This window comes from Salmo trutta, chromosome 3 (assembly GCF_901001165.1).
Source record: "Salmo trutta chromosome 3, fSalTru1.1, whole genome shotgun sequence".
Taxonomy (NCBI): Eukaryota; Metazoa; Chordata; class Actinopteri; order Salmoniformes; family Salmonidae; genus Salmo; species Salmo trutta.
The window spans coordinates 60319595-60338301 of NC_042959.1; the positions used below are offsets into that span (position 1 = coordinate 60319595).

An 18707-nucleotide genomic window follows, 5' to 3' on the forward strand; every position below is an offset into this window, starting at 1 on the left:
AGTCAACCCTGATAATGATATATAAAAGGAGTAGCAAACACTCCCGGCCAGTCCTGGGACCCTCAGTGGACCTGCTACTGTGACAGGCTCCCTGCCTGTCCCTGTCCGCATCCCTGTCCCTGCATCACCTCAGACTGCACCACAAACCCTGCCTGTCCCCGTCCGCATCCCTGTCCCTGCATTGCCTCAGACTGCACCACAAACCTCTCCCTGTCCCCGTCCCCATCCCTGTTCCTGCAACGCCTCTGACTGCACCACAAACCCCTGCCTGTCCCCGTCCCTGTATTGCCTCAGACAGCACCACAAACCTCTCCCCGTCCCTGTATTGCCTCAGACAGCACCACAAACCTCTCCCTGTCACCATCCCTGCATCGCCTCAGACAGCACCACAAACCTCTCCCTGTCCACATCGCTGTCCCAGTCCCGGTCCCTGCATTGTCTCAGACAGCACCACAAACCTCTCCCTGTCCTTGTCCCGGTCCCTTTCTCGGTCCTTGCATCGCCTCAGACAGCAGCACAAACCTCTCCCTGTCCCCATCCCGGTCCCTGTCCCTGCATCGCCTCAGACAGCACCACAAACCTCTCCCTGTCCCCATCCCGGTCTCTGTCCCTGCATCGCCTCAGACAGCACCACAAACCTCTCCCTGTCCCTGTCCTCATCCCTGTCCCTGAATCATCTCATACAGTAGCACAAACCTCTCCCTGTCCCCATCCCTGTCCCTGCATCACCTCAGACAGCACCACTAACTTTAGCCCAGCTGCACACTGGCTGTGTTTCTTATGTATCTGTGTTTCTCATGCATCTGTGTTTCCCATGTATCTGTGTCTATGAATCCATGTCTCAATTGTCTCATGGCTTAAAATCCTTCTTTAACCTGTCTCCTCCCCTTCATCTAAACTGATTGAAGTGGATTTAACAAGTGACATCAATAAGGGATGATACTCATCTGGATTCACCTGGTCAGTCTATGTCAATGTTTTGTACACTCAGTGTATATTACCTGATGGTGTGTATAGACATTATGGACAGTATATGAATAGAAAAGGTGTGTACAGCAGTAGTTATATAGAATGAGCCTTGACTAGAATGCAGTATATACATATGAAGTGGGTAAAACAGTATGTAAATATTATTAAAGTGACCAGTGTTCAATGACTATGTACATAGGGCAGCAGTCTCCAAGGTGCAGGGTAGAGTACCGAGTGGTAGCCGGCTGGTGAGAGTGACTAATGTTCAGGGCAGGGTACTGGGTGGAGGCCGGGTAGAAGCGGTTTTTCAGTCTCTCGGTCCCAGCATTGATGCACTTGTACTGTCTCCGCCTTCTAGATGGTAGGGGGGAGAACAGGCCGTTGCTTGGGTGGTTGAAGTCCTTGATGATCTTCAAGGCCTTCCAGGGTCATAGTGTGCTGTAGATGTCCTGGAGGGTAAGCAGTGTGTCCCTGGTGACGCGTTGGGCTGACCGCACCACCCTCTGGAGAGCCCTGCGTTTGCGGGCGGTGCAGTTGCCGTACCAAGCGGTGATACAGCCCGACAGGATGCTCACAATGGTGCATCTGTAGAAGTTTGTGAGGGTCTTAGCAGCCAAGCCAAATTTCTTCAGCCTCCTGTTTATTCTGTATACCGGGGTATTTAGAAATAGCCACTGGGTGGTCTTTCAATACCGCAAATACTGCTGAAACTATTTATTTGATGTTTTCAAATAGATTTTAATATTTGTAGCAATTTTTTTAAGTAAATACCTGCGGTCAACTTGTGCAATGCTTCAGGAGATAAAGTAGATTGCGTTCTTATTTCACTTGTCACAATATTTTACATTATGAAGCTTGCTTAGTTCCCCAGCACAGGTGAGCCAGTCACGTGTTTGTTTGTAAATAGCACAATAGGAGAAAGCGGTAGCAGGTGAGTCCAGCTGGGTATTGACAGGGGTCACATTTTATATTGAAAGTCAGTGGTTTTTTTCATCAATAAAGTGATCAGGGACGTGCAACTATAATTTTCCTTCACAGAAAATACATTAGCGCAACACATTCGGCATAAAATAGCTTCATTTTCATCAGTTGACAACAGAAGTGCAACGCTATTTGGATGGCAGCCACAAGAACTAAATGAGCTTACAATGAAAAAGCAAAAACAATGCATGGCCATCATATTTCTAATGTTCAGGCCAATCATAGAAAGAATGAAGCCAGCTACATTTCCTAATGTTTTGTTTTTTTGCATAATTTTGCATTTTACTGGAAAAAATCATTCTCATCTGAAGCACAAAATTAGTTTTAGATCTGTGAATAAAAACAAAGCAAGATATTTCTTATGCTTTTTATATTTTTTTACTGCGTGAAAAACTATGCGTGAACACGACCCCTAGATTAGCTTACTATCTCAGTAAGTGGCTAAATAAATAAGGTGACAGATCATCATATTATGTTAGCTTTCTGTCATGTTTGAGAAGTCCAAGCCATTGGATTAGTTATTTGTACAGCTGCCACTTCTATCTTTATTTCCTTGTGTTTTTTCTAGTCTCTGTTCTTGGCCCATCAGTCAGCTCCTACCCCCTCTTCTCCAAGCAGAGGAGGCAGGCCCATTGCCCTAGCCACTTCAGACTCCACACTGGAGAGCCAGTACTGCATGCGTAAAAACATTCGCTTGTAAATGTCCAAACTCCCCAAACATGACATTCAGTAGCTCCTACCTACAGTGAGGGAAAAACGTATTTGATCCCCTGCTGATTTTGTACGTTTGCCCACTGACAGAGAAATTATCAGTCTATCATTTTAATGGTAGGTTTATTTGAACAGTGAGAGACAGAATAACAACACAAAAATCCAGAAAAACTCATGTCAAAAATGTGAAAAATGATTTGCATTTTAATGAGGGAAATAAGTATTTGACCCCTCTGCAAAACATGACTTAGTACTTGGCAGCAATACCCTTGTTGGCAATCACAGAGGTCAGACGTTTCTTGTAGTTGGCTACCAGGTTTGCACACATCTCAGGAGGGATTTTGTCCCACTCCTCTTTGCAGATCTTCTCCAAGTCATTAACGTTTCGAGGCTGACGTTTGGTAACTCGAACCTTCAGCTCCCCCCACAGATTTTCTATGGGATTAAGGTCTCCAGATTAAGTCTCCAGATTAAGGTCTGGAGACTGGCTAGGCCACTCCAGGACCTTAATGTGCTTCTTCTTGAGCCACTCCTTTGTTGCCTTGGCCGTGTGTTTTGGGTCATTGTCATGCTGGAATACCCATCCACGATCCATTTTCAATGCCCTGGCTGAGGGAAGGAGGTTCTCACCCAAGATTTGACGGTACACGGCCCCGTCCATCGTCCCTTTGATGCGGTGAAGTTGTCCTGTCCCCTTAGTAGAAAAACACCCACAAAGCATAATTTTTCCACCTCCATGTTTGACGGTGGGGATGCTGTTCTTGGGGTCATAAGCAGCATTCCTCCTCCTCCAAACACGGCGAGTTGAGTTGATGCCAAAGAGCTCCATTTTGGTGTCATTTGATCACAACACTTTCCCCCAGTTGTCCTCTGAATCATTCAGATGTTCATTGGCAAACTTCAGACGGACATGTATAAGTGCTTTCTTGAGCAGGAGGACCATGCGGGCGCTGCAGGATTTCAGTCCTTCACGGCCGTTCTCATGAGCATTGCAACTCCACGAGGTGAGATCTTGCATGGAGCTCCAGGCCGAGGGAGATTGACAGTTCTTTTGTGTTTCTTCCATTTGCGAATAATCGCACCAACTGTTGTCACCTTCTCACCAAGCTGCTTGGTGATGGTCTTGTAGCCCATTCCAACCTTGTGTAGGTCTACAATCTTGTCCCTGATATCCTTGGAGAGCTCTTTGGTCTTGGCCATGGTGGAGAGTTTGGAATCTGATTGATTGATTGCTTCTGTGGCCAGGTGTCTTTTATACAGGTAACAAACTGAGATTAGGAGCACTCCCTTTAAGAGTGTGCTCCAAATCTCAGCTCATTACCTGTATAAAAGACACCTGGGAGCCAGAAATCTTTCTGATTGAGAGGGGGTCAAATACTTATTTCCCTCATTAAAATGCAAATCATTTTTCACATTTTTGACATGAGTTTTTCTGGATTTTTGTGTTGTTATTCTGTCTCTCACTGTTCAAATAAACCTACCATTAAAATGATAGACTGATAATTTCTCTGTCAGTGGGCAAACGTACAAAATCAGCAGGGGATCAAATACGTTTTTCCCTCACTGTAGGTAGGAGCTACTGAATGTCATGTTTGGGGAGTTTGGACATTTACAAGCGAATGTTTTTACGCATGCAGTACTGGCTCTCCAGTGTGGAGTCTGAAGTGGCTAGGGCAATGGGCCTGCCTCCTCTGCTTGGAGAAGAGGGGGTAGGAGCTGACTGATGGGCCAAGAACAGAGACTAGAAAAAACACAAGGAAATAAAGATAGAAGTGGCAGCTGTACAAATAACTAATCCAATGGCTTGGACTTCTCAAACATGACAGAAAGCTAACATAATATGATGATCTGTCACCTTATTTATTTAGCCACTTACTGAGATAGTAAGCTAATCTAGGGGTCGTGTTCACGCATAGTTTTTCACGCAGTAAAAAAATATAAAAAGCATAAGAAATATCTTGCTTTGTTTTTATTCACAGATCTAAAACTAATTTTGTGCTTCAGATGAGAATGATTTTTCCAGTAAAATGCAAAATTATGCAAAAAAACAAAACATTAGGAAATGTAGCTGGCTTCATTCTTTCTATGATTGGCCTGAACATTAGAAATATGATGGCCATGCATTGTTTTTGCTTTTTCATTGTAAGCTCATTTAGTTCTTGTGGCTGCCATCCAAATAGCGTTGCACTTCTGTTGTCAACTGATGAAAATGAAGCTATTTTATGCCGAATGTGTTGCGCTAATGTATTTTCTGTGAAGGAAAATTATAGTTGCACGTCCCTGATCACTTTATTGATGAAAAAAACCACTGACTTTCAATATAAAATGTGACCCCTGTCAATACCCAGCTGGACTCACCTGCTACCGCTTTCTCCTATTGTGCTATTTACAAAAAAACACGTGACTGGCTCACCTGTGCTGGGGAACTAAGCAAGCTTCATAATGTAAAATATTGTGACAAGTGAAATAAGAACAGAATCTACTTTATCTCCTGAAGCATTGCACAAGTTGACCGCAGGTATTTACTTAAAAAAATTGCTACAAATATTAAAATCTATTTGAAAACTTCAAATAAATAGTTTCAGCAGTATTTGCGGTATTGAAAGACCACCCAGTGGCTATTTCTAAATACCCCGGTATACAGAATAAACAAGAGGCTGAAGAAATTTGGCTTGGCTGCTAAGACAAACTCACAAACTTCTACAGATGCACCATTGTGAGCATCCTGTCGGGCTGTATCACCGCTTGGTACGGCAACTGCACCGCCCGCAAACGCAGGGCTCTCCAGAGGGTGGTGCGGTCAGCCCAACGCATCACCAGGGACACACTGCCTACCCTCCAGGACATCTACAGCACACTATGACCCTGGAAGGCCTTGAAGATCATCAAGGACTTCAACCACCCAAGCAACGGCCTGTTCTCCCCCCTACCATCTAGAAGGCGGAGACAGTACAAGTGCATCAATGCTGGGACCGAGAGACTGAAAAACCGCTTCTACCCGGCCTCCACCCAGTACCCTGCCCTGAACATTAGTCACTCTCACCAGCCGGCTACCACTCGGTACTCTACCCTGCACCTTGGAGACTGCTGCCCTATGTACATAGTCATTGAACACTGGTCACTTTAATAATATTTACATACTGTTTTACCCACTTCATATGTATATACTGCATTCTAGTCAAGGCTCATTCTATATAACTACTGCTGTACACACCTTTTCTATTCATATACTGTCCATAATGTCTATACACACCATCAGGTAATATACACTGAGTGTACAAAACATTGACATAGACTGACCAGGTGAATCCAGATGAGTATCATCCCTTATTGATGTCACTTGTTAAATCCACTTCAATCAGTTTAGATGAAGGGGAGGAGACAGGTTAAAGAAGGATTTTAAGCCATGAGACAATTGAGACATGGATTGTGTATGTGTGCCATTCAGAGGGTGAATTTAAGTGCCATTGAACGGGTTATGGTAGTAGGTGCCAGGCGCACTGGTTTGAGTGTGTCAAGAACTGCAACACTGCTGTGTTTTTCACGCTCAACAGTTTCCCATGTGTATCATGAATGGTCCACCACCCAAGGGACATCCAGCCAACTTGACACAACTGTGGGAAGCATTGGAGTCAACATGGGCCAGCATCCCTATGGAACGCTTTGGAACACCTTGTAGTGTCCATGCCCCGACGAATTGAGGCTGTTCTGAGGGCAAAGGGGGGTGCAACTCAATGTCAGGAAGGTGTTCCTAATGTTTTGAACACTCAGTGTATATTTATATTCAGCTCTCTGACACTGCTTGTTCTAACATGTCTATATTTATGAATTAATACAATTTTATTTTATTTGCATGTATTGTTTTGTATTCTTACGTATTACTGCACTTTTGAAGCTAGGAACATAAGCATTTCGCTACACCCGTAATAACATAGAGTATGTGTATGTGACCAATACAATTTGATACAAGGTCAACACACACTAAAACGTCCACAGAGGAAATATCTCTGGGCAGACAGACAGTCAACATACTTATCTGTTGATGCTTTTAGTCTTGGAGCAGGAAAGAAGGTGCAGCAGGTCTGTCCTTTATATAGTTCTTTGACAATAATTTCCCCAGAAGGTCAGTTCTCTACTTGAACAACAATTCAACATCCTCCCCGTCTCTATCCATCCGTGAAAACTTCAGAATTGGAGTTGAAAGCAAAATTCTACTTGGTGCTTTAAAACTTTCCATTATTTCCATTATATGACTCTGACTAGGGAAAACATGCTCTATACATATTCATGTAACGTACATCCGATGTGTTTGTCTTCCAAAATAAGCCCATTTCATAGACACAGATACATGAGAAACACAGATACATGAGAAACACAGATACATGAGAAACACAGATACATGAGAAACACAGTCTCTCTCTCTCTCTCTCTCTCTCTCTCTCTCTCTCTCTCTCTCTCTCTCTCTCTCTCTCTCTCTCTCTCTCTCTCTCTCTCTCTCTCTCTCTCTCTCTCTCTCTCTCTCTCTCTCTCTCTCTCTCTCTCTCTCTCTCTCTCTCTCTCTCTCTCTCTCTCTCTCTCTCTCTCTCTCTCTCTCTCTCTCTCTCTCTCTCTCTCTCTCTCTCTCTCTCTCTCTCTCTCTCTCTCTCTCTCTCTCTCTCAACAAACCATCTGAATTAGCATGATAGGGGAAATATGTCATATTGATCATAAAGGCAGCTGACGAGTTTCAAACAGAGACTGTGACGTCCTGTGATGTAATAATGTTAACCACCAATCAAGTGAGTCATTGCCTCTCAATTAATCATTATGCATATTGAGTTTGCTAATTCGTAAATCATTAAACACATTCCCCATAATCAACTTAATCTAATGGCAAACTGAGACATTTGAAATGAAATGCAACACTAACAGAAGTGTCTCTTGAATGAGTCTATATTAAACCATTATTCAACACATAATAAAACAGCTATGTTTCACTAGTGACATGGAGGCTGTATAATATAATAGCATCGTTACATAGTAATGAACAATCACAGCTAATCTCAGGCTGTTGGACATGGATGGGGCTGAGATACAATATCAGTGTTGTAACTTGAGGAGTCTTCATGTGAGAGGAGTAATCTGCCTGAGGCTAATGGATTATAGATTAAATTTATTTTCAGTGTAAAGCCGTCTGACATGATGGGCCATGGACTAAAATGTCATCCCCTTTTAATTGACCATTGGTGCTGTTTGACTGAGTTCATGGAACTGTGCCCTTGACTTTCTGCCATTTGTATGTCTCTGTGTCTCTCTCTCTCTCTCTCTCTCTCTCTCTCTCTCACTCACACTCTCTCTTTTTCTCACACTCTCTCTTTTTCTCTCTCTGTATCTTTCCCTTCTCCTCAAGTCTCTTTCTTGCTCTCCTTCTCTCTCTTACTCATCTTCTCTCTCTCATTCACTCTCCCACTCTCTGTATATCTCCCTCCTCCTCAACAGTCTCTTTCTCTCTTGTTTCTCTCCTTCAATCTCTTTTCCTCCCTACCACTCTTTATATTGCCCCCTGCACAGTGCCTCTCTTCTTCTCCCCTCTCTCTTCCTCTAGACTAGAAACAGCCGTGTGGATTGGCGGAGAGCTAAATTGCTCAACGTGAGCTTGGTCACGGCTCAGCTCTCCTTGAGATAATGAAATGACAATTAATGGGAAAGCTGTGCGCACTCGCTCATTTGCTCACTCACTCGCTCACTTGTAGAGCAGCAATAGGGACAGAATGAAACAGAAAAAAAAGCCTGTAGGAAGGAGAGCAACTCTCACAAAACTTTGGGGGTAAAGTAATATGACGTGTATATACTTTAGTAATCCAACAGAAAAATCTAAATGCCAGCGTAGATCTGTGAACAGTGTTCTGACCCTACACAAAGATGGTATTGGTTTTTGGGATATATTACAGTAATATGGGACCTTTTTTCAACAGCAGGGTATTTCTTATGGTGTACATGCACAATATTCTATTAGACTTTAGATAAACTAACAATATAAAAATAACTGTAAGTTATTCAGGAAGAGCAACTGTGTAAGTTATTCAGGAAGAGCAACTGTGTAAGTTATTCAGGAAGAGCAACTGTGTAAGTTATTCAGGTGTTGTTAGATCCATCCAATAAAATAAATGTATAAAAGCACCTTTCTGAAACAAGCAGATAAATCCCTGACATTGCATGTTGGTAATCTATGTGTGTGTACGGTAGTAGATATGAGAGAGAGGAAAAAGTCAAAGAAATGCCATTAGAGAGATAATGATTTAGGAAGAGGGTCGGCTGCTGTTGACAACAAATCACTAAGTAGGACAGTGATATTCATGCCATAGATATACAATTAAGTACAGTAAACTGAAAAAGTATGATACAGCACATCAGCTCAAATGTGTGTGTGTTTATGCATGTGTGCATATGTGCTTCAGTCTATAGACAGAGGACTCCTGCTATCTCCAGGAGTGATAATTATACTTTTTGTCTTAATCTGTTGATGTCTTTTAGATAGATAGATAGATAGATAGATAGATAGATAGATAGATAGATAGATAGATAGATAGATAGATAGATAGACAGTACTTAAGATGGATAGGGCCATCTACTTTCCCAGTAGCCTACTTGGTGTGTGAACTGCTGACTGCTCATAACTTGCAGCTGATTGTTGACACATCAGCCAGGTTTAAGGGGCAGGGCAATTTGTGATTGTTGTTGTTTTGTAATCAGCGGCTGTATTGGAGGGATAGTGGCTACACCTCCAATTAGCAATTGGTGTTAGTACTTCAGTCTCCCCTGTTTTTCAGCGGCAGCTCTGTCAGCGGTTTTGTTGGCGAAACAAAGACGGTTCTGCGGAGTTGTTCTGCGGAGTTGCTTGATGAAGGAAAGAGAGGAAGTCTCTTACTTGAGTATCTTACCTAGTTATTTTCAGATGATCTCATTTTTCTCTATTGTAGCTTTGTCAACTATGTGTGTTTTCTATACCTGTTCGCTCCTCTCACTGTATGTTTTACAGATGCTCTCCACCCTTTAAGTGTAAAGTGTGAGCACAACCCATGTGGAATTCCTGGTCGCCGGCAGCATTTGGAACTGCCAATCTGCAGTCAAGAACGTCAAGTTCATCTCAGCCTATGCTGGCCCTGACAGAGACATGGATCACCCCAGAGAACACTGCTACTCCAGCTGCTCTCTCTTCATCTGACTATGTGTTCTCTCATAATCTGAGAGCATCTGGTCATCACGGTGATGGCACAGGGGCACCCATTCTAGGTGGAGATGTTATATTTTCTCCCTCACTCACCTGTCCATGTCCTCATTTGAATTCCATGCTGTCACTGTCACTTGTCCACTCAAGCTTAACATTGTTGTCATCTATCGCCCACCAGGTACCCTTAGAGAGCTCCTCAATGAGGTTGACATCTTGATAAGTTAATTTCCTGACGGTGGCTCACCACTCAGTGTACTGGGCAACTTCAACCTCCTGACGTCTGCCTTCGATTCATTTCTTTAAACCTCTTTCTTTCCACTTCCTCATTTGACCTTACTCTTTCCCAGTCCCCTCCCACTTACTCACAAGGCATGCAATTCGCTTGACCTCAACTTTACTAGATGTTGTTCGCCTACTGATCTCACTGCAATCCCCATCCAGGTCTCTAATAACTACTTTGTTTCCTTTTCTGTCTCCCTTTCTTCCAACCCTACCCAGAAGGTAAGTGGTCGCAATCTTCGCTCTCTGTATCCCTCTACTCCAGGGTTTGTTAACTAGGTTTTCTGAGCTAATAGTTGGCGGGCTAGAACATAATTAGTATATAATATTAGCACAATTAATTGGCTGACACTACAAATTCAACAAAATATTTAACACATCTGATTAGCCCATAATAAACTCAGTGACAATGGCATAATGAATTCTGTCACTTAAATGGGTTAAATCTGCAGTTACAAGGAAGAGAGAAAACAGTCATGGGCATGGTGGAAAAACTTGAGGCCTTTACTAGGAAGCTTGAGTTGTTTGATTTGGACTTGTCATCTGGAAGGCTAATGCACTTCAGCACACTGAAGAACGACAGGCAGAGGGACCAGACAACTTCTCCACAAGATTTGAAGACTACAGCATGTCCAAGGATATCATTGACTAAAATGTAATTGTGTTTGTACGTGATCTTCTCACAGTCAGCCCAGGTGGAGAATTCTTCTCCCTTGCTAAGAAAATGATACCCTTGCTGGATGAGGCTCCAATTCAAACTGAGCTTTTTGAATTCCAGACATCGAGCCATCTCAGGGATGCACTCAGGAGTGCCGAGTCCTTGTGTGCACTTTGGGTGGCATGCTCAGAGGAATACAGCAGAATAAAGAAACTTGCATTTTATGTGCTAACAGTGGTTGGATCGACTTACACCTGCGTGTCCTCATTTTCCTCTATGAACGCAGTATAGATTCACGACTGGAACTTGCTTTCACATACACTACCAGTCAAAAGTTTTAGAAAACCTACTCATTCAAGGGTTTTTCTTTATTTTGACTATTTTCTACATTGTAGAATAATAGTGAAGACATCAAAACTATCAAATAACACATATGGAATGATGTGTTAAATTTAAAATATATATATATATATATTTGAGATTCGTCAAATAGCCACCCTTTGCCTTGATGACAGCTTTGCACACTCTTGGCATTCTCTCAACCAGCTTCACCTGTAATGCTTTTCCAACAGTCTTGAAGGAGTTCCCACATATGCTGAGCACTTGTTGGCTGCTTTTCCTTCACTCTGCGGTCCGACTCATCCCAAACCATCTCAATTTGTTTTAGGTGGGGGATTGTGGAGGCCAGGTCATCTGATGCAGCACTCCATCACTCTCTTTCCTGGTCAAATAACCCTTACACAGCCTGGAGGTTATTGTCCTGTTGAAAAACAAATGACAGTCCCTCTAAGCCCAAACCAGATGAGATGGCGTATCGCTGCAGAATACTGTGGTAACCGTGCTTGTTAAGTGTGCCTTGAATTCTAAATAAATCATAGACAGTGTCACCAACAAAGCACCCCACATCATAACACCTCCTCCTCCATGCTTTACGGTGAGAAATTCACATGCGGAATCATCCGTTCAGCTAAACCGGGTCTCACAAAGACACGACAGTTGGAACCAAAAATATCCAATTTGGACTCCAGACCAAAGGACAGATTTCCACCAGTCTAATGTCCATTGCTCGTGTATCTTGGCCCAAGCAAGTCTCTTCCTCCTATTGGTGATTAGTAGTGGTTTCTTTGCAGCAATTCGACCATGAAGGCCTGATTCACACAGTCTCCTCTGAACAGTTGATGTTGAGATGTCTGTTACTTGAACTCTGTGAAGCATTTATTTGGGTTGCAATTTCTGAGGCTGGTAACTCTAATGAACTTATCCTCTGCAGCAGAGGGAACTATGGGTCTTCCATTCCTGTGGCGGTCCTCATGAGAGCCAGTTTCATCATAGCGCTTAATGGTTTTTGCAACTGCACTTGAAGAATATTTCAAAGTTCTTGAAATGTTCCTGATTGACTGACCTTCATGTCTTAAAGTAATGATGGACTGTCATTTCTATTTTCTTATTTAAGCTGTTCTTGCCATAATACAGACCTGTTTTCCTACCAAATAGGGCTATCTTCTGTATACCACCCCTACCATGTCAAAACACAACTGATTGGCTCAAATAATTAAGAAGGAAAGATATTCCACAAATGAACTTTTAACAAGGCACACCTGTTAATTGAAATGCATTCCAGGTGACTACCTTCATGAAGCTGGTTGAGAGAATGCCAAGAGTGTGCAAAGCTGTCATCAAGGCAAACGGTGGCTATTTGAAGAATCTGAAATATAAAATACATTTTGATTTGTTTAACACTTTTTTGGTTACTACATAATTCCATATGTGTTATTTCATAGATTTGATGTATTCACTATTATTCTACAATGTAGAAATTAGTAAAAATAAAGAAAAACCCTTGAATGAGTAGGTGTTGTAAAACTTAGTGTAAGTCAATCGGGGAATGGCTGCGCATCAAAATCACATCCATCTCACGCGACATCCACAAGATCGTGTCCAAGAGGATATGCTACTTTTCCCATTGAGTAAGTAAGTCGCCTGCATATAGTGGCCTATATGACTTTAATTAGTAAATACTAACATTATTTTGAGTGCTTATCCAGGGAAATTTAGGTCTCGAGCTGACAGTATTCTCTGTTTGTTCTGTTGTTACAGGAGCAGGCTATACCGATACAGACATTCAGATACAGACGTCGCCTGTTTTATTTAGGATGCTACAGTTTTGGCCAGTTGCAATTGTAAATAGGCCTAATAAAAAACATCCCACATACACTGCTCAAAAAAATAAAGGGAACACTTAAACAACACAATGTAACTCCAAGTCAATCACACTTCTGTGAAATCAAACTGTCCACTTAGGAAGCAACACTGATTGACAATACATTTCACATGCTGTTGTGCAAATGGAATAGACAACAGGTGGAAATTATAGGCAATTAGCAAGACACCCCCAATAAAGGAGTGGTTCTGCAGGTGGGGACCACAGACCACTTCTCAGTTCCTATGCTTCCTAGCTGATGTTTTGGTCATTTTTGAATGCTGACGGTGCTTCACTCTAGTGGTAGCATGAGACGAAGTCAACAACCCACACAAGTGGCTCAGGTAGTGCAGCTCATCCAGGATGGCACATCAATGCGAGCTGTGGCAAGAAGGTTTGCTGTGTCTGTCAGCGTAGTGTCCAGAGCATGGAGGCGCTACCAGGAGACAGGCCAGTACATCAGGAGATGTGGAGGAGGCCGTAGGAGGGCAACAACCCAGCAGCAGGACCGCTACCTCCGCCTTTGTGCAAGGAAGAGCAGGAGAAGCACTGCCAGAGCCCTGCAAAATGACCTCCAGCAGGCCACAAATGTGCATGTGTCTGCTCAAACAGTCAGAAACAGACTCCATGAGGGTGGTATGAGGGCCCGACATCCACAGGTGGGGGTTGTGCTTACAGCCCAACACCGTGCAGGACGTTTGGCATTTGTCACAGAACACCAAGATTGGCAAATTCGCCACTGGCGCCCTTTGCTCTTCACAGATGAAAGCAGGTTCACACTGAACACGTGACAGACGTGACAGTCTGGAGACGCCGTGGAGAACGTTCTGCTGCCTGCAACATCCTCCAGCATGACCGGTTTGGCGGTGGGTCAGTCATGGTGTGGGGTGGCATTTCTTTGGGGGGCCGCACAGCCCTCCATGTGCTCACCAGAGGTAGCCTGACTGCCATTAGGTACCGAGATGAGATCCTTAGACCCCTTGTGAGACCATATGCTGGTGCGGTTGGCCCTGGGTTCCTCCTAATGCAAGACAATGCTAGACCTCATGTGGCTGGAGTGTGTCAGCAGTTCCTGCAAGAGGAAGGCATTGATGCTATGGACTGGCCCCCCCGTTCCCCGAGCACATCTGGGACATCGTGTCTCGCTCCATCCACCAACGCCACGTTGCACCACAGACTGTCCAGGAGTTGGCGGATGCTTTAGTCCAGGTCTGGGAGGAGATCCCTCAGGAGACCATCCGCCACCTCATCAGGCGTTGTAGGGAGGTCATACAGGCACATGGAGGCCACACACACACACTACTGAGCCTCATTTTGACTTGTTTTAAGGACATTACATCAAAGTTGGATCAGCCTGTAGTGTGGTTTTCCACTTTAATTTTGAGTGTGACTCCAAATCCAGACCTCCATGGGTTGATAAATTGGATTTCCATTGATTATTTTTGTGTGATTTTGTTGTCAGCACATTCAACTATGTAATGAAAAAAGTATTTAATAAGATTATTTCTTTCATTCAGATCTAGGATGTGTTGTTTAAGTGTTCCCTTTATTTTTTTGAGCAGTATATATTTTTGTTGTTGTGAATGATGCTGTTAAGCCTCATAACCGGCTGAGGTAGGCTAAGTTATTTTATATAGGCCTAGGCTCGGAAGAAATAGACTCCAATTAAGCCCTCTTGTTATTTGTAAAGTCAAATTAAAATTAAGATTATTGTTGAAATTAATTACAATATTTTCAGCACCAGGTACTGTTCACCTATTTATTTTATTTTTGTTATATTGCTTTTTAAATGAAATGAATAATGAATTTGGGGGGGGGGGTTTGGGGGGCTAAATAACATTGCTGGCGGACCAGATTTGGCCTGCGGGCCGCCAGTTGGGGAACCCTGCTCTACTCTCTCCTCTTCTACCCTGTCATCTCTCCCTTCTGCTAAATCCTTCTCACTCCTGTTTCCTGATTCTGCCTCTATGACCCTACTCTCCCCGCTTTCCACATCCTATGACTCTCAATGTCTCCTTTCCTCCCTGCCAGCTCGGCACTCCCCTCCTGCTCCGTGGCTGAATGACTAACTGCGGAATTACAGAACAGGGCTGCGGGCATCTGAGCAAAAAAGGAGGAAAACTTCCGGAGGACCTATTATCCTTTCACTCCCTCCTCTATACCTTCTCTTCCTCTGTATCCGCGGATAAAGCCACTTTCAATCACTCTCAATTTCAAGCTTCTGGCTCTAGGAAATTATTTTCAACCTTCTCCTCCCACCTTATCCTCCACCCCCCCCCCTCCTTCTCTGCGAACGACTTGGTCAATCACTTAGAAAAGAAGGTTGACGACATCCGCTCCTCATTTACTCAGTCTATTTAGTCCACTTGTCCCACTCACACAGAACTACACTAAGCCTTGACCTCTTTCTCCAGATACAATCCTGCCTGCTCAACAACATTCCCTCCTCCATACCCTTCTCCCATTCCTGACCACTGGCCTCGTCACCTTTGACTCAGGAAACCAACACTATCCCTCTGATGTCAAAAACTACAGTACGGTATTTATTTTCTTTCCAAAACATTTGACCGTGCTGTCTCTGACCAACTCTCTTGCTAGCTCTCTCAGAACGGTTTTCTTGACACTAACCAGTCAGGCTTCAAGACGGGTCACTCACACTGCTCTCCTCTGTGTCATAGAGGCTCTCCGCACAGCCAAAGCTGACTCTCTCTCCTCTGTTCTCATCCTCCTAGATCTATCCGCTGAATTCGAGATGATGAACAATCATATCCTTCTCTCCACCCTCTCAGGGCTGGGAATTTCAGGCTTTGCACACTCTTGGATTGCATGCTACCTGGCAGGCTGCTCCTACCAAGTGATGTGGAGAGGATCTCTGTCTGCACAATGTGCTCTCACTACTGGTGTCCCCCAGGGCTCAGTTCTACTATATCCGTAGAGTACAACCCTACATCACATAGGCAGTGGCGTAGGTCCTAATCCAGGCACTTGTCATCTCCCATCTGGACTATTGCAACTTGCTGTTGACTGGGCTCCCCGCTTGTGCCATCAAACCCCTGCAACTTATCCAGAACACAGCAGACTGCCTGGTGTTCAAGTTCTCCCATGTACCCCCCTACTAGCACTGACTTTGCTGATAGCTACTTTATTGAGGAAAAATCTACTTACTACTGCATGAATGATATATGGGGTTGCCCTACCTAGCTATCTTTAGATGAATGAACTGTAAGTCGCTAAATGACGAGTGTGCGTTTGCAGACAGAGTATCAGGGTCATTAAACCTCACTGTGTGGGGTGTTGTGAAGCCATCTACTACTAGTAACAGAAAAGGTGACCTTTTTATTAACCCAACAACACTTTTGTCAATATATAATTTAGGATAGCCAGAGGGCTACACACTACAGGCCTATGCTACCAACACTGACTTCTAAGCTCTACTGTGATATAATCCAAGCAAGGATGACAGGGGGGAAAAGTATGATATAAAATTACTAGTCAATATACACAAGGAAAATGGAAAAAAGAATAACCTTGGGCATTTTGTGAATGTGCTACCAAATGGAAATGAGACTCACTCAAAAGAAATCAGAAAGAAATCATAACCAAGTAATACTTCATTGCAGTCTACCGTCTAATGCACATTACTAACGTATTTCCGTTCTTAGTCAATAAAGTTGTACAATGAAATTGAAACCTCATAATCATTATCTTGGTGGAAGAAACAGTTGTTTATGGAATTGGAGTTCAGTGTTGGTATATCTGTTTGATTTTCCTATTAGACTCCAGGCTACCGTTTTACAGTTTGAATCAGTCCAATTAATTTAGCAAACGGCAAAAGCTGATAAAATATGACATGAAAATGTGATCTTTATTGTTATTTCCACAGCATCGTAATGAACGCAATAAAGTAGTAATGAAATAGCAAACCCTGTTATTTGAAATCATGTTTGTCCTACTGATCCTGTAAATAGATGTGTATCAGCATGACACCTGAAATTCTCCATTAAAATGTAATGTCAGTACCAGCAATACACAGACATGACAATATACAGGAACTGTATTTAGTTGACAAACGCCTGACCGCACACCCGCCTGTAAGTACACAGACGCACACACACACACACACACACACACACACACACACACACACACACACACACACACACACACACACACACACACACACACACACGTCACTGAACCTGGACAATGAAATGAGGACACTACTGCACCTGGTGATGGCTGGCCTTTGCAAGCTCCTGATTGGCTGACTCCACGTTGGATGTGGTGGTCTGAATGTAGTCCTCAATGCTATCTGAAGAGACATAAAGCATGGTAAATATAACAATTATACTTCATAGCAACACAGATATATTTTGTAGCAACACAGTACAACATGTCCCCCAGTTTAGGACCTTTTCTTACCAGGTTGAAGCACTCTTTCATTCTATAGTGGTAATAGAAGAAACATACAGGTACTTCCACTACTTAGTAGGATTTTGTCACTATACTAGGTATGTGACAAATGGAACAATTTTCTTAATGTTTAAACGGCCATCTTTTTACACACATTCACAAGAAAAATGTATACAATTCGACATGAATTTGGGCCTCCCAAGTGCGCTGCATCGCATTGGTGTCACTACAGACCTGGGTTCAATCCCAGGCTGTGTCACAGCCGGCTGCAACCGGGAGACCCATAAAGCGGTGAAGCATCGTCCGGGTTAGGGGAGGGTTTGACTGGCCAGGATGTCCTTGTCCCATTGCACTCTAGTGACTCCTTGTGGCAGACCGGGTGCATGCACACTGACTTCAGTCGCCAGTTGTACAGTGTTTCCTCCAACACATTGGTGCAGCTGGCTTCCGGGTTAAGCGAGCAGTGTGGCTTTTTTTATTTTTCCTTTATTTAACTAGGCAAGTCATGCAAGAACAAATTCTTATTTACGGCCTAGGAACAGTGGGTTAACTGCCTTGTTCAGGGGCAGAAAGACAGATTTTTACCTTGTCAGCTCGGGGATTCGATCCAGCAACCTTTCAGTTACTGGCCCAATGCTCTAACCACCTGCCGCCCCAGGGTCATGTTTCGGCTTGGCAGGATCGTGTTTTGGAGGATACATGGCTCTTGACCTTCACCTCTCTCAAGTCTGTACGGGAGTTGCAGCGATGGGACAAGACTAACTCCCAATTGGATATCACAAAATTGGGGAGAAAAAAAACTAAACAAAAAATAATAATGTGAATTCACAATGCAGCTGTGCTGATGTCCGCATTGCACCTGTACTACTATTACTATACTTGGAGAGAGAGGGGAGGGGCGCAGTATAGGCAGGTCGGCCACCAGGTAAATAGAGTCAGAACCGTGCACTAGGCCTATCTATCGGCAATCAAAATATGTACAGTATCTCGCAACGGAATGCTGTATCCTGCAATTTCTTGGCTTGCAAGAATTAATGGGCTAGGATATTCACACACAGTATCTGCGCATGTGCACGGGTTCACTTCACACTGTTCACAGCGTGGTTGCCAGTGCACCAAATCAGCAGAGAAGTTGAGCCTCGCACATCAACACTCTTAGTTGTTACGGAAATTGACCCACTATGATGTTTACTTTCTGCATCTACGGTTAGGGATATTTCATAACTTAACGTTAAGGATCCCAATTTTGTTTAAACGCTCACACCCCTACACCTTAGCATACAGTA

At 43.5% G+C, this 18707-nt stretch overlaps 1 protein-coding gene across 5 annotated transcripts in view; it reads right to left on the bottom strand.

Annotated features, from left to right (window-relative positions):
* Positions 1 to 18707, bottom strand: part of LOC115181910 (t-SNARE domain-containing protein 1) — a 167445-nt gene that overhangs the window by 37726 nt on the left and 111012 nt on the right. For all 5 annotated transcript variants that reach the window (XM_029743617.1, XM_029743624.1, XM_029743604.1 and 2 more), the window contains one exon: positions 17238 to 17320. In XM_029743617.1, coding sequence (XP_029599477.1) covers positions 17238 to 17320 — 83 coding nt within the window. The remainder of the gene's footprint in view (positions 1 to 17237; positions 17321 to 18707) is intronic.